The sequence below is a fragment of the Myxocyprinus asiaticus genome, chromosome 28, assembly GCF_019703515.2.
Source record: "Myxocyprinus asiaticus isolate MX2 ecotype Aquarium Trade chromosome 28, UBuf_Myxa_2, whole genome shotgun sequence".
Taxonomy (NCBI): Eukaryota; Metazoa; Chordata; class Actinopteri; order Cypriniformes; family Catostomidae; genus Myxocyprinus; species Myxocyprinus asiaticus.
This window is the reverse complement of record NC_059371.1, coordinates 1,246,340-1,270,336: the sequence shown is the minus strand read 5'-3', so window position 1 is coordinate 1,270,336 and position 23,997 is coordinate 1,246,340. Positions and strand designations below refer to the sequence as shown.

The 23,997-nt window shown below is 36.8% G+C and overlaps 1 protein-coding gene across 1 annotated transcript in view; it reads right to left on the bottom strand.

Moving 5' to 3' along the window:
- Positions 1-23,997, bottom strand: part of LOC127419202 (structural maintenance of chromosomes protein 1A-like) — a 52,331-nt gene that overhangs the window by 14,783 nt on the left and 13,551 nt on the right. Inside the window, exons 5-18 of the mRNA XM_051660410.1 lie at positions 23,219-23,457; positions 20,797-21,055; positions 16,450-16,590; positions 16,281-16,363; positions 16,100-16,199; positions 14,265-14,372; positions 14,002-14,187; positions 8,263-8,442; positions 7,827-7,973; positions 7,598-7,735; positions 3,629-3,745; positions 3,437-3,543; positions 2,200-2,341; positions 1,973-2,118 (exon numbers count right to left, since the gene is read on the bottom strand). Of these exons, the coding sequence (XP_051516370.1) occupies positions 1,973-2,118; positions 2,200-2,341; positions 3,437-3,543; positions 3,629-3,745; positions 7,598-7,735; positions 7,827-7,973; positions 8,263-8,442; positions 14,002-14,187; positions 14,265-14,372; positions 16,100-16,199; positions 16,281-16,363; positions 16,450-16,590; positions 20,797-21,055; positions 23,219-23,457 (2,093 nt within the window). The remainder of the gene's footprint in view (positions 1-1,972; positions 2,119-2,199; positions 2,342-3,436; positions 3,544-3,628; positions 3,746-7,597; positions 7,736-7,826; positions 7,974-8,262; positions 8,443-14,001; positions 14,188-14,264; positions 14,373-16,099; positions 16,200-16,280; positions 16,364-16,449; positions 16,591-20,796; positions 21,056-23,218; positions 23,458-23,997) is intronic.

Below are 23,997 nucleotides of genomic sequence, written 5' to 3'. Positions count from 1 at the left end.
GTAACGTTTCCACAGTCAGTGATGGTTTGGGGTGCCATGTCACCTGCTGGTGTTGGTCCACTGTGTTTTCTGAGGTCCAAGGTCAACGCAGCCGTATACCAGGAAGTTTTAGAGCACTTCATGCTTCCTGCTGCTGACCAACTTTATGGAGATGCAGATTTCATTTTCCAACAGGACTTGGCACCTGCACACAGTGCCAAAGCAACCAGTATCTGGTTTAAGGACCATGGTATCCCTGTTCTTAATTGGCCAGCAAACTCGCCTGACCTTAACCCCATAGAAATTCTATGGGGTATTGTGAAGAGGAAGATGCGATATGCCAGACCCAACAATGCAGAAGAGCTGAAGGCCACTATCAGAGCAACCTGGGCTCTCATAACACCTGAGCAGTGCCACAGACTGATCGACTCCATGCCACGCCGCATTGCTGCAGTAATTCAGGCAAAAGGAGCCCCAACTAAGTATTGAGTGCTGTACATGCTCATACTTTTCATGTTCATACTTTTCAGTTGGCCAAGATTTCTAAAAATCCTTTCTTTGTATTGGTCTTAAGTAATATTCTAATTTTCTGAGATACTGAATTTGGGATTTTCCTTAGTTGTCAGTTATAATCATCAAAATTAAAAGAAATAAACATTTGAAATATATCAGTCTGTGTGTAATGAATGAATATAATATACAAGTTTCACTTTTTGAATGGAATTAGTGAAATAAATCAACTTTTTGATGATATTCTAATTATATGACCAGCACCTGTACATGAATTTTACTATTGTTTATTTTGTATGCAGATTATATTTTAAGTTGTTATAAACTGAATCATGGTTTCTGGTGCGTTGATTAAGACTAGTTTATTCTCTTTATATGCTTTAGACACGTAGAACATATCCGCGTTTGTGCATCAGTTTGTTCGCTTCAGGTGCAAAATTTTAATGTAGGAAACGTATCCAAGCTATTTGTATTTAACATGCAGGATCTTAGAATGAAACACTGATGACAGTAAAGACCCTTATTATTATTGTAATTTAATTTAATAAAATATCAATCACTTATGGCTTTATTTAAATGTTTCAGCATGAATACCATGACACCGGGATGTTAGAATGTTGTACTAGTTACGTCATTACGTGATGATGTAAAAGAAGCGCTGAATCGTTTTTTTGAACCGGTTCATAGAAACGAACTGTCCAAAAGAACCGGTTCGTGGAAAAGAATCGGACTTCCCATCATTGATGTAAACTAGCCCACACACAGACAAAGTCACAGTCTTCCTGAAGTGTCAATATAAAAGCCCCAGGTTTTAAAGTTAAGAAATTACAACTGAAATGAATACATTACTATTATAGTATTAGTATATAATATTTATTATTATCATTATTAGTAATAATAATAATAATTATTATTTTATAATTATATAATAATATATATTATAAAAAAATAATTCAGATAATAAGACAATACAAAAATTGGCTTAAGAACCCAATGTATTGTTTATTTCCATACTATTAAATACAGGGGAAGGGACAGAAGTTTTTACTTCCAATCATGTCTGTCAGGTTTGTGAATTTTTAATCGATTATTACACTTGATGTTCATATGATAACATGCCACTTTGTCCAATTTGGCACATGACCTAAAATGGGCATGACACACCCGGTTTAGATTATCATAGTATTTCTAATGTAATAATATTTTTCTGATGGATTTTTATATTTTAAGAATGAAAGGGTCTGGGTCTAGGGTAAAACAATAACATTTATGCAGAGGTATCTGGAAAAAAAGCAAGAAGCAAAAATGAATGATGACCTGGTAAAAAGTTTCCATGACCGTTTTAATGTGACCTTCAAATAACAAAAAGAAACAAGCTGAAATGTGTTGGTTTCAATAAAAATCAACATATGGGACATAAAAGTGCCCAAAGGTGAAGAAACACCCCTATATGTGTCTGGGATAAATTCATAAAAGATCTCACTTGTTGGCGCCTCCCAGTTTCTTACGAATCTCCTCCATCTCGTGGTTTTTATCGTTCACCTCAGACTTCTTGGCCAGGTGCTGGTTCTTCAGATCCTGCAGTTGTGCCATGGTCTCATCAATGATCTTCATGTTCCTCTGCTCCTCCTGTCAGGACACATTCAATGACATTCAGTGAGTGGGAACATTATCCTAAAGCTTCATGAGAGTGAATCTGTATGTTTTCACCTTCTTCATTCTCTCAATCTCATTCTCATCTTTCTTAACCGTCTGCTCCCACATGATGACCTTCTCCTGATCTTCCTTCAGCTGGTTCTTCTCATAGTCCAGCTGGATGGCCAGACGAGTCTTCTGAGTCTCAAACTCCAGACTGAAGGAAGAGTTTGAGGAAAGGATGAGTCAATTGAACATCACTGGTTCTCATAACAATCAGTAACTCTATTTGCATGTGAGGGGGAATCTCACAAAGCCTCACAAGAACATGTCCGAGTCAAATGTAACTTTATAGGGTTCCCAGCCTTTTTTACCAGTGAATTTCCATGTTTTTTCCAGCCGTATTTGATCACTGGACACAGATTTTTTGTTTTTGATTCAGACTTGATTTGCAAATGAATAATTTAGACCAATTTGTGAACCATTTTCACTTATTAACTGAAAAGAACAATTAACTGACAAATGAAACATGACTGTGGCTTGTGAGCAAGTTTTTCTCTATACAAAAAAAAAAATATAGCAAATGAAATATTTTAGAGCAGAGAACAAATAGATTTTTTTTTTTTGTCTTTTAAGATTATATTAATTCCCATGACTTTTCCAGACCTGGAAAACATCATTTAAAATATTTCCAGGTTGTCCATGACCATGGGAACCCTGACTATAAAATAAAAAACATTTATAAAAAATGTATAATTCTATTTAATAGCTGTAAGACATTTCTTGAATTGTAACATTTCCATAATTAAGCACTTTTTCCTCCCAAATGCAAAAAAAAAAAAAAAAAAAAAAAAGAAAAACCACACTATTAAAGTAGAAAAATAATGACACTTTTTCAACTGAAGTTATTTATGTGTCTTTGTAGTATTTCTTGCACTGCCTGAAATGTATGCAGATTTAAATAAAAATTTTGCATGGGAGTAATTGTTTAAATGTTGTAAATTATTTATGTAAAAAGAATGCTGTATTTACAGTAATGAAAATAAAAAATGAGAAATACAAAAAAAACAAACAAACGTAAAATGCCCAAATAAAATACATTAATGAAAATAGGGAAATTCATATATATATATTTTTTTTTGCCATAACAGTTAAGAAAATTAGTGCTTGATTGTTACTAAAAGTAACAATGCAAATAATCTTTAAGGTCCTAAAATCGGCTTCATTTTCTTTATGCAAATATAATTTCTCATTTTGACACTGATTTTGGATATTCTTGACAGGTTTCATGAGCAGATGGAGTTGATCTCACCGTTTCTTTGCAATCTCATTTTGTCTTTTGACCTTCTCTTCTTCAAACTCACGGATGTTTCGAACCCCAATCTCTTTACAGAACTCCAAAAACACCTCGTCCTCCACCTGAATAAAACACAAACATCAGCATGATTTCAGACAGGTGATACATGAAGAAATGCACAGTTTCTGTGACTGTGCCGTGTCTCACCAGATTCATACGGTCCTTCAGGTCCTTCATCTCTCTCTCTCGTGATTGGATGATTCTCTTGATGTCATTGATACGAGGACCAAAGTTAGCAAGCTCACTCTCCAGCTTTGACTTTTCCTGAAAGAGAGAGTGTGTGTGTGTGATTAGGGCTGGGCATTGATACAGATTTCCAGATTCATTTAGATTCACAAGCTCTCGATTCAATTCTGATTCGAATCGATTCCGATTTGATTCAATATGGGTTTATTTCAGTTATAATGTCCCCTTTGCTTACATATAAAATAAATGATCTCCCAGCTAATGCTGTTAATTATTCAGGGAACCTTTTAACTAGGTACATTAAGAAAATATAAATTTTACTAATTATATTTATTTTATTACTTTTTCATCATTTTGGTCATGTTTAGGCTTTTTATAAATGAACAAATGTATTCAATCAATAAATATTAGATTTCATATATTATTTTTCTTACATATTTATTGTTAAATTGCATAATTTGTATTTACAAGTATTTACACTGATTTGTTGAATGCGCTAAAACCGGTACTGTCTCTTTAACAAAAAAAAAAGGCATTTCTGTAACCAGTGCTTTTAAATGAGTGCATGTTAACTAGAGAGGACTCGAATGGCTTTACCTCATCTGTCATTGTTTTTGATCAACAACTGACTGTAAAGAACAGAAAGGTATTAAAGGAGACAGTATTCAATGACAAATGGTTTGCGTGGATCTCGTCCTTGGACACACATTACACGGAACAACTTTTACTCTCAAAACACCGTGAAAGGATCTCGCTGATGAACACTTCACGACTAAACTACACAATTACTGGTGAGTGAAATGTAAACATTTACCAGTCAGTTGCCAAATATATTCACTTTAGTGGCAAAGCTTGCAAATGCGAGTGATTTCCTTTAATTGTAGTAGAGGGTTGCACACTGAGTGAAAGATTGCGATTAATCGGAAAAACAATATTTTTACCTACTCCTATGTGTGATCACAAGGTGTTTTTTATGACAATCACTACTTTATGAAATCACACTGGGAAAGAAAAAACAGGAACAAATATAAATTACATTTTGCCATTCAAATGAGTTAGATAGACGAGACAATGTCCATGAGCTTCTATTTAACCAACATTGAGATTTTAGTATAAAATGTATATGAAAGTATAACAGAAGTACATATTCAAGGTGCTGGGACTGCTCACCATTTATTTTAAGTTTTTAACCTTCACTAGTTCATTTCAAATTGTTCTGCAACTGTCAATTAACCAACAATGCGATGTCATCAATACAACGTGTAAAGATCGATGTATATTTTTTTAAGATGCACCTTTATTTTAACACTCTAATACCAGCAACGTCCGTACGCATTTCCATCATGCAACCTTATGATATTCATCTCGCTTTATAAGCACTTCCTTCCCACATAATACAATAATTTACACATAAATATGTCCATTGATTTATTTGCAAAGTAGCCATGTAAAATTTGGGCTGCAACAAATTATTACTTTTTTCCCCAATTTGGAATACCCAATTCCCACTACTTAGTAGGTCCTCGTGGTGGTAAGGTTACTCACCTCAATCCGGGTGGTGGAGGACAAGTCTCAGTTGCCTCCGCATCTGAGACAGTCAATCCACGCATCTTATCATGTGGCTCGTTGTGCATGACACCACAGAGACTCACAGCATGTGGAGGCTCATGCTACTCTCCACGATCCACGCACAACTTACCACGGGAGAACCACTAATTGCGACCACGAGGAGGTTACCCCATGTGACTCTACTCTCCCTAGCAACTGGGCCAATTTGGTTGCTTAGGAGACCTGGCTGGAGTCACTCAGCAAACCTTGGATTTGAACTCGCGACTCCAGGGGTGGCAGTCAGCATCAATACACGCAGAACTACCCAGGCCCCCAACAAATTATTATTTTGATAATTAACTAATCTAACAATTATTAGAAAGATTAAATCGACTATTCAGGTGATTATAGCAATGATTAATCAACAGCTCTTAACTCACAATACAGCTTGTGCCTTGTACAGTTTTTCTTCAAAATGTCAAAATGTCTTCGGTGGAGGAGCATGTGTACGGACATCCACATGCTCGAAGTCGGTTTACTGCATAACTGCAATAAATTAATATAAAACTTGACTGCTTAATTGCATTCATAGGATACACTTTTTTTTTTAATCATCTAAGCATCTGGAACCTCTTAAATACACAGAACTTTTTTACTTTAATGTGTTATGTGAAATCAATATAAACTTAATTTTATTAACACCTTATTTCTACAGGACTAGTCATAATATTCTGACTGTAACTCAGTTAACTGGTCAACTCATCGGTAAAGGGACTGTGCTAGTGAAAATGTTTGTTTTCTACTCCATAACAGATACACTATATGGCCAAAAGTTTGTGAACACCCCCTTCTAATTAACTAATTTGGTTACTCCATTAAATCCAGTAAAGTTTCTTTATGTAATGGTTTGGGCTTTGTGTGCTTCCAAATTTGTGGCAACTGTTTGGGGATAGCCTTTTTCTGTTCAAGCATGACAATGCCCCTGTGAACAAAGTGAGGTCCATAAAGAAATGATTTACTGTGTCTGGCGTGAAAGAAACTGACTGGCCTGCACAAAGCCCAGACCTGAACCCCACTGATAGCCTTGTGTCTGAATGAGAGCAAATCCCTGCAGCCATGTTACTACATACAGTATAGTGGAAAGCCTTCCCAAAAGAGTGGAAGCTGTTATTACAGCAAAGGGGGAAATTGATGCCTAAGGTTTTGAAATCAAATGTTCATCAAGCACATATGGTGTCCACAAACTTTTGGCCATATAGTGTATTGTTTTCTTCATCAGGGTCTTAATGATTCAAGTAATCTTTAGGAATATTCAAAGGTAAACAAGGTCGGTTTCTTTCCTAATATCAAACATCATTCAAACAGAACATACAGTACACAAGAGGAAAAATTTCTCCATGATTTGTCCAGAAGTCTTTAAAGACTTTAACACCCTTTATGTACTTGCTTCTATATTTACAGTAAGAACAGGATGGGTGGCTCCTTATTACTGTGTTAATGTAGCGAGTCTTTCAAAAAACAAAAAACAAAAATTGTATAGTATTTGTTCTGCCGTTTACAACACTTTCAGAAACATTAACTACAACTGGCACAGTTGTAATAAAAATGAGGTCTAATAGATTCTACCTAATAGATTATTTAATATGAAACTATAATATTTTTGTCAAAATACCACAGTTACTGTTACTACTGTAAAATCATGATCAATTTAAAAACAAATTTTTTTTTTTTAAACATGGCACAGTATTGTCTCTGTTCCTCGTCAGTGCTGTTTAGCATGTTGGGCTGGCTGTTGTTTGAGGGTTTGACTCATTTCATAGTGCTTTAAACTAGAAAATTCTCAGTAGAATTCTAATGGGACTTTGTGGGTTCCAGCTTAAAAAAAATAAAATAATAATCATTTACCTGAGAAGCAACACTGCAGAAGATATTTAGACTTGATTTCAGAGAATGTATCTTGAGTACATGTGCTTTGCACTTGATTTTTTCCACTGGTGCACAGTTACAGTGCAGTAAGATACACAAAAAAAAAAAAATACACATATTCAGGATACATTCTCTGATATCAAATATTAATATTTCATTCAGTGTTGCTCCTTAAAAAAACGTTTACCTAGTTTTAAATTATTTCAATAATTTGATTGGACAACAAGTAAAAAAAAACAAAAAAAACAACATCTTTATGCGACGAAAACATTTGCTGGCACTTTTCTGTCAATGTTGCCTTATTGTTTCAGTTCTGTGTAATATACTGCTAAAGAATAATATATTCAGATAATGTCCAGTCTGTGATGATGGAATCCCACTGTAATCTCTGAACACTTGTCATCATTTCCACAGTTTGTTCGTCTAATATTCAGTGTCTGAGTGAGTGTTGTGTACCTGCATGTTGAGGGAGAGGTGTCGTGTCTTGGTTTGCTCCAGATCACTTTGAGAGTATTTCAGTCTCATCTGCAGACCGTGAGCTTGAGACTGCACCTGACGCAACTCCGCCTCCTTCCTCTTAGCCTTCATTTGCTCCTGATGAACACACACATGATATTCAACCAATCAGAGAACAGCAAATACACCTGCCCTCATCCAATAACACACACAAGACTTCATGACCAACTTTCAATTCATCTGTGAGCTTCTCTTTGCGATCTTTCAGTTTGTCCACAGCTTTCTCGTCCCAGCGGCGAGCTTTGGCCTTCAGATCACTGGCACCTCCAGAGATCACACCAGACTTCTGGAACAATGTCCCGTCTAGAGCCACTGTCTGAACACATCCACACAAACAAAAAATGCTTCTGAGAGCAATCCAGGGTGCAGTAATTTTTTTTAAATTAATCTGCCAGGAAACAAGGTCAGGTTTACAAAGTACCAGGCAGATACAATGAGCAAAACAATGAACAAACCACTCAATAGGATTTGCCAAAAATTGGCTGGTTAGTGGCATTGAATCTTTGAAAGTTCCTTAAGTGTTTAGTTTAAGGCACGTTGTTTTCAGAGTTCTGTCCGTGCACTGATCTGAAGACACTGTGATCAGAGTCTATTTTCCTCTATACCTTGTGTCTGTAGGGTCCTCCGAAGGCGATTCTGCGAGCGTCCTCCACGTTCTCACAGACCAGAGCGTTTCCGCAGGCATACTGCAAGGCTTTCTTGATGTGTGGCGGCTCGTAGCGAATCACATCAATCACCAGTTTAGCACCACGCAGCTCACGCAACTTCTCATCAGTGGGCTTCACCTGTACAATAAATTATACCACACAGATCAACGCAATCAAAAAAAATTACAGCTCTATATTTTTCAGTCTTCTGCTGATAATCAATATTTATCTCAATAGGTAATGGCTTAAGAGTGATTTTTTCTCCACTTCAACCAAACAGCCATTGTTGCCAAGTACATTCAGCACATTTAATGTAAGAATTAAAATGCAGTACAAAAAAGATCTTATTATTATTTATATCCAGCAATATAACAATACACTGCATTTGGGCTGTCAACAGGGCTGAGAAACTAAATTTGAATTTTGAAGTCGACAGATTTTTAAATTGACATGGTTTCCTTAATCCACAAGAGGGCACAACAAATACAAATAAACCAAACAGAACGTGTTATGTTATTGCAAAGAAAACAACAACAACAAATCAAACGGATTTAGCTAGTTTATATTCTCAAATGTTAAGTAAAAAGTAAAAGGAATAAAAATTGTTTCAGTAGACATTTGTTAACATGGTGCTGCATTATAGCAACAAAGCAGATTTACTGTATCATATTCCTACAGCATTTAAACACCTGAACATGACTTTTACCTGAAAAGATAACAATCGTCTAATGATAATAATTTTGAGTATCAATAATGTCCATTCGTCAGTGTAAAGCACATTTCACACAAGTTTAGTCGAGGCATTAACGCTCCTCTCAACGGCAGCGTCAAGCGGTACTTTGCCTTCCACATGACAAGCGTCACGGAGAGGCGATTTTACAAGCTTGCCAAGCAAGAAAGCGGGAGGTGTGCATGATAAATATTGAAAACATGTTTTTGGAAGAGAAGAAAATGCCAATTGCTTTGACTGCAGAAAGAAATGAGAGGACTTGTTAATGTTAAGTGTTTTCTTAATCAATGTATAACTGAAGTTCAATAACTGGGGTCTCTGGATACTCTGAAACAATAAGGTCATATTTCATTAAAAGAAATTATGAGACATTCAATATCTCTTCATAAATTTGGATTTTTTTTTTTTATTGTTGCATTGTACTCTCAAAGACTGAGACAAAACCATGTGTGTAAAATGAAGATTTTTAGAAGAATATTTCATCTCTGTAGGTCCATACAATGCAAGCAAAAGGTGACCAGAACTCTGAAGCTCCAAAAGTACATAAAGGACACATTAAAGTAATTCATATGACTCCAGTGGTTTAATCAAAGTCATCTAGAGCAATCAAATTGGTTTTTGGGTGAGAACAGACCAAAATGTAACTCCTTTTTCACTATAAATCTTGACAGTAGTCTCCTGATCTCAAGCTCGATTACACTTCCTATAGCGCTATCTAGCGCTCTGCACATGCATCAAGCACTAGGAAGTGTAATCAAGATTGAAATCATGATCGTGCCTAGAGACTGCAATGGCAAGATGTACAGTGAAAAAGGAGTTACATTTTGGTCTGTTCTCATACCAAACTGACTGGATCACTTCAGAAGACATTGATTAAAACACTGGAGTCATATGAATTACTTTTATGCTGCCTTTATTTGTTTTTTGGATCTTCAAATGTCTGATCACCATTCACTTGTATTGTATGGACTTACAGAGTTGAGAAATTCTTCTAAAAATCTTCATTTGTGTTCAGCAGAAGAAAGAAAGTCATACACATCTGGGATGGCATGAGGGTGAGTAAACGATGAGAGAATTTTCATTTTTGGGTGAATTAGTTGTCAGCGTCAAAGCAGGTGGTGCTCCAGGTCACACCAACCGATGATATGGACCAATGGTAGTAAGGTGTTTAGCATTCGGTAAAAATGTTTTCCTGAAATTTCAACCTGGCGAGCAGTTACAAACCATTGAAACGAACATAAAAACACTAATTTACGTCACACAAGTTCGTTCTTTGATTTCGTAGGAAGTGTAGAGGCCTTAAGGCATCTGCTACTAAATGCTAGCAAACCTCTAGCCATTTTTACACTTAATAACATAGCCACAGTGCCTCAAACTTCAATTTGTATTTAGCGCTTATTTCTTATTAAGTAGTAGTGCTGCACGATCAATCATATCGCAAACGCAATGTCAGCCTGCGCGATTATATGATGGCAAAATGCTGCGATTTATTTAAATAAATAAGCGCATGTGTGGACGTGACAACCAATTCTCTCTGAGAGCTGTTTGCCCATTTTCTACGCTGCTAATAAAAAGATGACCAGTCAGTCTCAGTTTAGGCAGTGGCACGTGTGGCGCGTATGGTCATGTCATGTGACTTTACGGTGTGCAGTGTGGAGACCAGGTGAAGATGGATGCCGAGCAGACTGACACTGAACTGGTGGCCAGAAAAAATGCTACCTCTGTTTCATGGCGATATTTTGGCTTTAAGATAACCGACACTGAGCAGAGGGAGGTACTGTGCAAAATTTGCCAAATTAAAGTTGCTACGTGGCAACACGACAAATTTATATCAGCACCTGAAACAGCACAGAGAAAAGTATGATGAATGCATGATGGTGAAAGCCCAGATTAGTAAAGAGACAGCTTAACAAAACACAGAACAACCTGTAAGCTGAACAAAAAGCACAATTACAGATGTGTTTGCGAGTGTCGCCATATGACAAGTCTTCACAGAGATATAAAGAAATCACAGACTCCATAACGCACTGCTTGGCAAGAGACATGATGCCCATATGGACATATGATGCCCATATGTCCAGTGGTGTATATCACTTAGCAAAGTGGGATTTCAGAAAATGATCCACACACTGGACAAGAGGTACCAGCTGCCCTTGCGAAACTATTTCTCTCAAGTTGCAATCCCTGAACTTTACAGCAAATGCTGTGGTGAGGTTCAACTGGAAATGGCTACAGTGACGTTCTTTTCAACCACTACGGACCTGTGGTCAAGCAGGATGACTGAACCATATATTAGCCTAACTGTGCACCACACGGGAGAGAACATAGCTTTGGGCTTGAGAGGCACTGGCTGAATGGGACCTCTGTGAGGAGCGTCAGGTCACTATAACAACAGACAATGGCACTAACATTGTCAAAGTGGTGGAGCTTAATCAGTGGACTAGATTCCAGTGACATAGACTTTATCTGGCCATCGGTAAGTTAAATTGATTTAATCTTTTGTTATTAGGCTACAGCAAATATTTTATACTACTGTACTTTTAAGAGAACAGCAATTAACCATGGGGTTTGGGGTAGTTGTCCCATCGATTTAAGAATAAGATAACTTTAAATACAGTGTAGAATTCTGTGTGCCACAAAGCATACTAGGAGTGGACTATTTCATTTAGGGCTAATTATTAGCATGAAACATAATTCTATAAGAGTTGGTTGTGTGTAAAGTACACATCTGCCACAGCTATTTGCCTACTACTGCACTATCATTCATTAAGCTTAGAGTGGTGACATGATATGAATATTAACTGTGTGTTTGTTTGTTGTAATTTTTGTATTGCTGTTTCATGCTATTAGTATGGAACTGGGCATGTAATCAGAGTGTGAATATTAAATGTTTTGCAATGTCACTGTAGTAAGTAAATGTTCTGTCTTTTTTTCCACACTCTTATCATTCACAGGAACTGCTCTGAAAGATAATGCACAATGCAATAACAGGGCTACTGGGATATGCAGGAAGATGGTGGGCCACTTCTCCCATAGCTGGAAGAAAAGAGTTGCCTTGAGGGAAGCACAAAGAGAGCTCAACCTCCCAGAGCATGCCATGGTGACAGATTGCTAAACATGATGGGGTTCTACTCAGAAAATGATAGCAAAAGTCCTGGAGCAGCAAAATGATATAATGATCTAATACAGATCGCAAAGTGCGACACCTACTGCCCTCATGGCAGGACCTGGAGGTCCTGGAATCTGTGAACAAGGCACTCAGCCCACTCCAGGACTTCACGGATGCCCTGTCAGGTGAACGTTATGCGAGCATATATTGCGTGAAGCCTGCTCTGCATCTTCTGAACACCTCAGTGCTGGCTGAAAAAGAAGAGGACACTGACCTGACCAAATCACTGAAATCAAAAATTCTTAACTACCTCAACGAGAAATATTAAGTCATGCAGGACCTGCTAAACATGTCCACTTTCCTACACCCAAGGTTCTGAACACAATACATCTCTGCAGAAGAGACCCAGACCTTAAAGGAACGAGTCATCTCTGAGTTGATAGTGACTGAAACCACAGTGTTTACTTAACTGGTAAGAATTCCATGTAACAGATTTCTAAAACGTGCATTTTTTATTTGTTTCAGGAAATTCACCAGCAGCAGCCTGTAGCCCAAAGCACTGCAGCGATGGAGAAGGATAGCCTGTACGTGGAAAATACACCTGCTGCTAAAGCCAAGAAGAAAACTCTGGCCAGTTTCTTCAAGAAAACCACACGCACAACGCCAACAGCATCACTGTCAACCACATCTGATCCCATGGTACAGTTTAGAGAAGCAGTGGTTGTTGAACTCAATGCTTACATTTACATGCCATGTGTAGACCATGGAGAAGATCCACTGAAATGGTGGAAGTTTCACAAAATAAACTCCCCTAGTTTATGCAAACTAGCACAGAAATATCTGTGCATACAAGCAACAAGCTCTGCATCAGAGAGAGCTTTTAGCACTAGTGGTAATCTTCTATCGAATCATCACTCCTGTCTGAAACCAGAAAAGTTGGATATGCTTGTTTTTTGGCAAAGAACCTCTCAAGTGATAAGTAGAACTTTTTAGAAAGAGGATTTGGAAGTACCAGTTGGTCATAAAAAAAAAATATAAATAAAAAAATAAAAAAAAAACAGTTTTAGTGGTTTGATTGAGTGAACCACACTTTTATATCCAGTTTCCTTTTCAAAAGAGTTCATACAAAGTATATGTTACATCCTGCTTAAATGTCCCTGTTTGTTTGGACAAAATCTTATTTTCATGAAAATTTGTATGTTCTTATTTATTGTTCAATTTATTTTATTTAGCTGTACTATTGAGAAAATAACAAGTTTGCAGAAATGCAATGATGTTATTGTTATTTAGTTTTGTAGAAATATTATTTTAATTTGAAAATAAAAAATAAAGTTAATAAAAATTTCATTATCGATTTGTTTCTTACACCAACCTTTTGCTTCTGAAGACATTAACTGATCGACTGGAGTCATGTGGATTATTTTATGCTGCCTAAATATGCCTTTTGGACCGTCAGACAACCAGCAGCCTGATGACACCCATTTACTTGCATTGTATGGACAAACTGAGCTGAAATATTTTTCTAAAAATCTTCAATTGTGATCTGCTGAAGAAAGAAAGTCATACACATCTGGAATGGCATGAGGGTAGGAAATGATTTTTTTTTTTTTTTTTTTTTACTCATAACTTGAACTTGAACATGACATTAGACAGTTTTTAAATGTCTCTGTCTTAATGTCCTTAAACCTGCATGGAAGGAATTCCAATAAAAACTTAATGGTCAAATAAAATGCATTAAAATCATTGCAATATTACTGATGTTCCATTTCATCACCAGAAAAATCACTGCACATACAGTATATTTTGAATATTCAATATATCAGTCATCAGTGTGATGAAACAGTGCTGTTGTACAGACCTCCAGGTAATCCAGAGGCAGGAAGGTCTCCGGTTCACCTCGCTGTTCTTTAATGTACTGGATACAGTCTCGACCAGTCTTCTCCGAGTCCACAATAATGGCGTCCATGTTCTTGCCCAGGACTTTAGTGACAGCGATCTGGTATTTCTTCTGGGTGGGCTGGCACAGGTCGATCAGTCTGCCATACTAGAACAGGAGAGGAGCACACGTGAGCAAACAGCTGTTATGAAACACAGATGAGATGATGCGTTGCGACTGCTCACCACTGATCCAGGATACAGTCTCTTGATGCTCTCCAGGATCTCAGCTTTCCGCTGCTGCCTGCTGTTCTCCTGTCTGTCAATACGAGCATCACCCAACTGCTCCATCACCTGCACAACAGCATACAATATCATCATACTGGTGCACATCAAGTAATCCTACTGTCTAAACTAGAGGTCAACCGATAGTGGATTTTACCAAAACAGAAGTGGTGGAAAAGGTTGATAATCGGCTGATAGCTTTTGAAATCGATTTAAAGAATGTTAAAAAATGTCAGTCTAAGACTTTCATTACTATGACGGGCACTGACACTGAGGCCACCATGCCAAAATATATAAAATTCCAGATTCAGATAATGAATCTGGAATTTCTTGTTTTGACAAGAAATAGTAAAAACTTACTTATTTCAGGACTCTTATTTTGAAATGACAGACTTGGCTTTGTTAAAATGCTCTCTCTCTCTCTCTCTCTCTCTCTCTCTCTATATATATATATATATAAGTATTTCCAAATTAAGCTTTTAAAGCATATAGATTCAACAGATGAGGTTTTGTTTGATTATTCAAAACATATGAAGTTGGAGACACAATGTACCTACTGTATGTGCTGACGTGGCACTTCAATTTAGAACATTTGATTTATCTTCTAAAATAACAAATATGCATTGAAGATAAAAATATGGATGAATATTGTCAACGATGACAATATTTAGATGTTATAGCAATTCCCCTATGAGGTGTCAGTGATTGTTTTTATTTTACCTCTAGAGGCCGCAGTTATACTGTAGAAGCAAGCGTTCTAACTGTAGAACCATATGAAAGAGGAACAAGGAGGAATAAAACCAAAAACTCTCTGCAACTATCGGCACAGATTTCTGTCGATAAATGACAGTTCCGAACTATCGGCACTGATTAATCAGTAAAACTGATATATCTGTCTACCTCTAGTCAAAACTGAAGAAAAACGCTGTTTAATTCAATTATTTGATGTTTAAAATATAGCAATGCGGAGAATGACCTTGAACCAATAAGATTTCACTGTGGGCGGGGCTACTGAGCAGATCACAATAAAAACAAAAAGATGAAGATCAACAAAATGTCTTAACGTGTGCTCTGATTGTAATGGCTGGTTTACAAGATAAACATGGAACATTAAGATTGATTGTGCAAGCCCTAATTTCTACAAATTAATGTACATAATTTACGTTTATATATAACATTTTACAATTTTATTATATCCCTGTCACTGCCATAATGGCCCATTTCAAACAATCCTATGATACAAGCCTACATTGTTTTAAAAACACACATGCATATTACTTTGCAGCATAACGTGTCAAAATTACTTTTGAATTAATTTATGCTTTTAAACTAATGGATTCAGATGAGAATTAAATTAGCACACAACCTAGCAGTAAAAAAATAAAAAACAAAACAGTAGGTAATTCAGCTGGGAATTTTCTTGCAGGTGGCGGGATAAAAAAAAAAACAACAGACATTTCAGATTTGGACGGCACTAAAATCTGTAATCTGTAAAATCCCTGCAAATACTGGGATTACCTCGCATACCCAACCTTACGGACCTTTTTCACTGTAGCGCCATCTTCAGTTTTTGACAGAAATGATAACGAGGCTGTGACAGATACACTTACAGTCTCTTCAGTGGTCTCTACTGTTGTTTAAAGTGTTTTGAATCACTCCTCTGACTAAACGTGATCTTGGAGCTTTAAACATCTCTATAAATTCCAGCCAAAAATCAAATATGCTGCTTCTATGAATAAGGTCTTAAGGGCTTTATGTTCAAACTTACTGGACAAGACCATTATTCAACCTCTCACCTGATTGAGCTCCATGTTGATCTCATCGATTCTTCGTTTGGCTTGTTCCACCTCTTCTGTGAGCTCCTCCTCCATCCTCTTCTGCTCATCCAGAGACTGCCTGATGAATACAAATAGAGAGATGATGCAGTGACACTCAGCTCTTTGCAGTATCACATGTGTCTTTGTGATGTGTTCAAACCTGCTGGTGGTGATGTAGTCTTCCAGCTTCTCAATGCGTTTCTGGTTCTCCTCAATCTCTCGGATTTTCTGCTTGATCTTGGCCTATAGAACAACACCACTCACATCATTCCAGCAGCTCTCTTTATTTATTTCCATGTATAAATTCAGAGGTCAGAAACTCTGCGCACCTCTGTCTCTATTTTCTTTCTCTCCTCCAGGTCAAGTCTGTCCTGATCGGCTTTCTGGTCTCGATTGAATTTCTCCAGCTCCTGAGCGAGGGTAGCGGCTCGTTTACTGGCCTCCTCCTTCAGACGGTGATATGCCTTCACCTAAGCACAAAAAACAGACACAATCAGATGCAATTTACACTTTGCTTAGGCCCACCCTGAAAGCGTTTCTGACCAATGCTATCTTAGCAAAGGCTGCCTCGCTGCCATTTCTCCGACAAGCGTTTGCCTTTTTACAATGAGATGAGAGCCTACAGGAGTAATGTGTGTTTGAGTAGTTTTAAGCGAGATTTTATCGAAATTATCCAAAAAATGTTTTAGCAAAATTACCGGTAAAAAAATAACCTAAGAGAGGTGGCAGTGTCTTGGTTGTATTTTTACACAGAGAAACTGTATGTAGGTCTTAGGAATGGGCATTCAGTCATTTTTAAAATATTTTTCAAATAAAGCTGAACAAGGTCTATTAGTAAAAATGGTTAACTTCAGCAACTCCTGTTGCATTATATGCCAAATATTGGGAAGAACACTTTGTTTTGGGAATCAAACCCATGACCTTACTAGCACCATGCTCTACCAGTTCAGCTACCAGGTCCATTCGGCTGTCACCACATGTGTTCAGATGAGAGCATCTCATGTTCAGCAGCATGAGGGAAGTGCCAGGTTTTGGTTTGAGCACCACAATGTGAAATGCTCCAACTTTGCACACATGCAAGTTGCAACGTTGAAAGCTTTTTTGATTATAAACAGGAGCAAACGTTTTATTGCAATGCTCGCTTACAGAGACACAGTATATGCCATTTGCAAGTTGGATTAATAGGTTTATAAATGTGTAAAATTTTAACAAAACATCACAAATCTTAAGCGTTCAATACACTGCTGAATGCTGCACAAGAGAGAGGGAAAGCGAGAGATAGAGAGGCAGAAGTGCTGATTTACTAATGCAGATTCTGGAATTACAGTTTTAAAAATTGTTTATGGATCTGATTTGTTCATCTGTATGAATTGATTTACCAATTGTCAGCTGTATAAAAGTGTACGGTAATTCCCCACTTTATGAACATGGAACATGCAGGAATGATTATAATTGTGCGCAATACCAGCAATCCAGTGCCGAATTTCAGGCTCTGATTACCTAATGTTAACTGGTCTTAACCAGTCCGAGAACTCAGTATTTTCAAGCCACTTGTTGTTTAAAGCTGCACTTCGTAACTTTGTGCTCTCTCACAACATATGTGGTTGAAATTTAAAATTGCAAGCAGTTTTCGGAAGACCACTTTACGTCCATCATGTTTCGACACTAATGCTCTGGCGGATGAATCTCATGATTTGAGGTTGCCTGGACATCGCCTGTGTGATCATGACTGAAGATATTCAAAGTCATAACGTGCTATTTTCATGTTGATATAATTATGTTGTACAATTAAAGGTGCTATATGTAATATTTTTACTGTACTAAATCGTAAAATGAACGTAATATGTCATTAGAGAATTAGGAAACATGCTAACATGAAATACTGGCTTCTCCGATATCAATGCAACAGCCAGTACATTCAACTTTGAAGTTTCCATTCTGGGCCGGAATTTATGTTTATGTTTTGGCCTGTGTGATCCCGCCCACTGCCCACTCACCAATAGTATTTTGACACCGCCGGGTTGCCAGATTTGAACAAGTTTGCAGGCAAACAACACTGCGTGCTGCAACCATGGAAGCCAGCAAACGAACTGGATCAGAGATAACAGATTCAACCCGATCTAAAAAGCCTCACCATCCATCTAAAAACCACCATGACCAGAGGCGTAGTAAAACAAGGTTAAATATTGGAGATGCCTTTGGAAGATGGAGATAGCTTAAAGCCCAGAAATCCTTTAAAACGGATGCTGAGTTGGCTTCGAGTCTGAGGCGGGGCAGACAACTCTCCAATATTTTGAATTTGGACTGCAGTACCCATTTCAAACACTTGTTGTCAATCTTACATATGGCACCTTTAAACATTTAAAAATTAAACATTACTTGCTTTGATGAAGATAAACAACACTCTTATTTACATATTTTGAATGAATGAATTGTACACTTTTCTGACGCTACACTCAGTGTTTTACATAGAGAACAGGGGGCTCTCCTGATTCACCACCAGTTACAAGTATATTTTAATATGATTATTCAAGTGGTTTATCAACTATTAATGTTTGTATTGCATTATACTTATCAATTTAAGAGATGAAACTCATGATGCTGCTGATTCGAGTTCAAATGTAAGACTTCATAATTTTGACATTATTAATCTCGTCAACCAAATCAATGATGAAAACGTTTGTTGACAAAAGGTTTTTTGATTTAGTCAACAATTACGAAGACGAGACAAAAAGGCACATCACGAAGATTATTAAATGATTTTATTAAAAGAATACTGTTGACAAAAATAATTATACTGCAAGTTATTAACAGTGCAAGATATAAACAGAAGAAACATCTTGAGAATCTGTAAATAGAAGATATTAGATATGGATTAATTTAATCCATTAATCCAGTGTGTTTGGTATTTCTCTGCTTCAACTGCACGAGTTGAACTTGCTAACACCGGCCAAATTAGCCACTTTAAAATGGGGTAAATACCTCATTCAAATGCATCCTATTTATACATGAGATTCATCAATATATCCACAACATTTATGGAACAACTTACATCTGCATAATGAAACAAATTAACATGTGAATTTGAATTAATTGACACGCTAATCATTATAATCGTAATTTGCTTTGCGTAACTTGCATTGTGAATATGCGGTTTCCATAAGAAACATATCCTTTGTAATGTGCAATGTAATATCCTTTCACGGAAAATTCTCTACAGAATTAAGAATTTACAGTACAGTAGGCTACTTCTAAAAAGTAGCAAATACTTCAGTCTATTCATTATTATTTCAGGAGCTCAGGTTTTTCACAACAAGGACAGTATGTGCATTTATACTGTATGTTTGTCAAAATGTTTTTTTCTAAATATTTGAATATTTGATTAAAGTTTGGTCTGTTACAGTTTGACACTTTTTTTTATCCATTTTGCACATCATCATAAAGTAAAAGACATTATTATTGTTGCCTAAAATTGTATGTTATTTTTGACAGTAAAACTGACAAATATTAATGAATATAACATGACAAAATATTGACAATTTTTAAAGGACATTTTCTTCAAAAGACAAACTAAAAATAAAATATTAACACAGCAGTTGATGAAGCAAGTGAAACTGTAGTATTAATAACACTGTAAACTAAAAACATAAAACGAGCAGTAATGGGAATAAAATATACTTTATTAAACATGACGATAATATGTACAAGAAGTCAACTTCAGAAGTCATATGTATTAGTAACATTGCACAGTAACTTCCCCTGACAACGGATCGCGATCGGTAAACACACGAGTAATGTTCGATTCATAAAAGCATGACCCTTACCAGACAACATACTGTATCCAATTCTAAGCATTATAGCAGGTTTACCTTCACCAAACGGATATCAGATAAACATCCATCCAGACTGCAACAATGCTGTCCTGAACTGTAACAGTGACTGACTGAACTGAACAGCATCCTCAGCCGGAATGTGACAGCTGGCACTTCTTTCCTGTGTTTACGGACATGACGTCATGACGCAAAGAGGAACGACATAAGCCAGCGATTTTGTGCCAAATCCAACCCGACAGTTCAAAATACTAATTATTTTTATAGGCTTACCGCAATGAATTGGGGTAAGGTAAGGACATTGTTTTGTACACTGATTGTTTATGTACTCAATCAATAATGGCAATTTGTTCATTTTTAACCAAAAAATCTTACATGGTGCAGCTTTAACTTACATTTCCTTACTGATTGGTACTTGCTTCCTTTACCTCAAAATGCACCTCAGCGCATCCCGTACCGCTCTAACAGCTCTGTTAGCATGCAAAACAGTTCCCATAGTTATCCCCAACCAAAGCAAAACACACGTTTGCTGTTTTAAGAGTCTTCCCTATTAACCCCCAAAAATGTAAGGCCTCTGCAAACGATATTTAAGACTTCTTGTATTTTAAGATTTTTAAAACCTTAAACATTAAAAAGGGAATTTAATAATTTTGAAGATTTTTTTAAGGACCCACAGGTACCCTGGTCAATGCCCATCATTGTAAGGAAAGATCAAGATTTTCTTTACATCCTATAAATCAATTTGAAAAACTATCAACTGATTAATAGTTTTTTGGCCTTTTCCACAATCTTAGTTATCAGTATCAGCAAAATCCACTATCGATGGACCTCTAGTGTCAAGAGTACCTGGTTCTCCTCCAGCTGCAGATCTTGTCCCTGACTCTGAGCCTCCTCCTCCATCCGTTCCTCAAACTCATGTCTGGCCATCTCCACGGCCCCCTGCTCACGGTCCAGCTCCTCCATGTCTGCTTTGCGCTTCTTGTAGCATTTCTGGGCGTTCTGCAGTGATTTACGGGCAGCCTCCAGTTTCTTGATCTTGTGCGATGTGTTCTCCTTCGCTTTAATGTACAGCGGCCTCTTCTGATTCAACTCTGCATCTTTCTCCCTGAGAACATCAGGCAAAATCAATTCACAGCACACTGATCATGATCATTCTTGATGATTCTTGGTATGTACTTTTAGGTTCTTCACATGCATTTTTTTTTTTATTAGTATCACAGTACAGAAGTTATTTTTCAACTAAATTAATTACATTATATACTTAATCTCATTCGATTATTTTCCCTTTTTATTTGGAACATGAAACTAAAAAAATACGATTATTAGTAACAAATGAATGATAAGTCTGGCTTCACATTAGGGCTGAACGATTTGGACAAAAAAATCCAATTGTGATTATTTTGAAAAATATTGCAATTTGAACTGCAATATGATTAAAAAAAAAAAAAAAAGAGATTCAGTTTCCATTTGACCAAAATCAAGTCATGGGCAAACATGCTCTACTGCCAATAGAAATACTGTTCAAGAAAGTACCTGAGTGAGGAAATAGGAGAGAGCACTTAATACAATGTACTGTACACACTTACCTTGCACATGCACATATACTAAATAAAATGAAGCATAATAATTTTTATGAAATTAAAATCGTATGTGCAAGTAACAACTAGAGCCCGACCGATAAGGGATTTTTGAGACCAATTTTGAAGGGAAAATTCACCAATTACCGGTATGGTGGCCGATATAGTTAATTTTTGAGCTGGAATGAAAACAGACCTTTTCTATGTGGATTGTTCACCGATTCTGCACCGATATGACTATGCAAAGGTACTCAGAAGGATGCTTTCTTAAACATATATTTTTATCAAAGAATATTTGACATTATTATTATACATTGTCAACAAATTCTAGAAATGAACACTGAGAAAATAAAGAATAAATAAAAATACAATAAATAGCTAAATAAACATCAGTATTACTGTTTAGTATCAGTCAAATGCTGACTATATTAATACTGCCGAGTCAAGATAAACGGCGGCTTTATTCTGCTATACAAAGTTCAGGGAAAACTTTCAACGGTCAAAAACCAGACTTTTAAATATTACATTTGATAAATGTAACGACTGGAATTGTTCGGTTTAAGGGTGTACCAAACTGTGAATCCTGAAAAAAACAGTTTGGTGAATACATGTTTACACATTGGCTTCCACTCAGCTGACAACAATGAAAGTTGCTACGTGATTAGCTAGTTAGCTATAAGCTCGTTGTCACAGAGAGTAAAAGACGGACGTTGTTTTTTTTTACTTTCCAGCATTGTGTCTCACCAACAAGGTAACAACATAGCGTGAAATCAACACTCAACAGACACAATCCACTACCGCACCATTGTCTGCTGAGCTGCAAGAAGATGCTCTGATGTTTACCTTTCAATCTGCTACATTACTGACTGCACTGACAAACTATAGCTGGCTAACAGCAAACAGATATGAGTGACATGGTTGTCAGGGACAGGGTTAACATTATAATTGTAATATTGAAAAGGGAAAATGATGGGGTCATTGTTTATTAACTTTCCAGTATGTATTTCACAAACTAGTTAGCAACTCACTGTGAAGAGACACAGCTCAACTCCGCCCTGTCTGCAGAGCCACCGTCAGCTCAGAGTCAGCTCTATACACAGTGGAGTCGGAGCGCACTCTGCTGTACAAACTACGATATGACACCAATTCTAAAGCATTGTTTCCTGCAATAAATGTTCTGAAAAAAGTTTTCGTATCGGTAAACATATACGATATATCGGTCGGGCACTAGAAACAACAGAACTGAAATGATAATTGAATAGTTTTGAGTAATTCCTTGCATCATTTCATATCAGGAAAATGTAATGACTCAAGAGTTTGAGTAGCAGCTCTATATGTGCTTTGCAGTGACACATTAACACACATATAAGACACATCACTGTTCCATTACAAGTGTTCTTGGTGAGAGAAATAGTCTATACTTTATTAACATATAGGGCATACACAAGCAAACCATGGGGCACAAATTATGATTAAAACTTGCATAATATTAAGTTTACAATATAAAGTTTATGCATAGTGGCAATCCAGTAGCATCTTTTAATTATTATTTTTTTATTCTTAAAGTGACGCAGCCTGCAGCACCTTATTTTCTTTCTCTATTTGATGCCTAATAAAAAAGTTTGGTCTGTTTACTGTCACATCTGCCAGACTTACTCCTTTCATTTATTTATTGCTCTTTCGTGACTCACTTGATCTCTTTCTCGATCATCTGCTGGTCTCTCATCATTTTCCCCAGCTCTTTCTTCTTCTCCTTCAGCTCTTCCTCCACACGGTCCATGCGCTTCCTGTCCTTATCAATCTCTTTGTTGCGGTGGGCCAACTCTCGATTCAGTTTTTCTATCTCGGATTCGTTGTGGTAGAGTTTGAACAGCTGCAGCTGCACGTGAGCTCGCACCACCTCATCCTTCAGACGCTGGTAACGCTCCGCCTGCAGAACAGATGAAGAACACAGCTCAGATCATGACTTCAGTAGAGGCTGAATGGATGCTAATGGATGGCTAACTACTAGAGCTGTCGAAACTAACGTGTAACACATTTGATTAATATAATGTTAAATTTTCACATAAAATTTTGAGTTCGAAGCACTGGTTGAAAGAGCGGCACCTCTGCCATCTTCACGATTGCTGTAGCAAAGTGGACAGCCATGATTAATAGAGGAGGATGAGAAGTTAAGAGATTTAATGCCCAATTGCAATGAATTCTTAACCTAGTTTTTTCAATTAGTCAACCTCACACTTGAATTGATGCTATTTTAGTGCACTTATGTCTTTATATTGTAGAACACTTTCTTTGGAAAATGTTAAAACATTATTGTTATATATTATTAATTTTTTTCTAAGAAGGAACTAAATGTATTTTGACAGGATATACAGTGGTGGCCAAAAATATTGGCACCCTTGGTAAATATGAGCAGAGAAGGCTGTGAAAAAAAAATCTGCATTGCTTTTGATCTTTCATTCAAAAAATA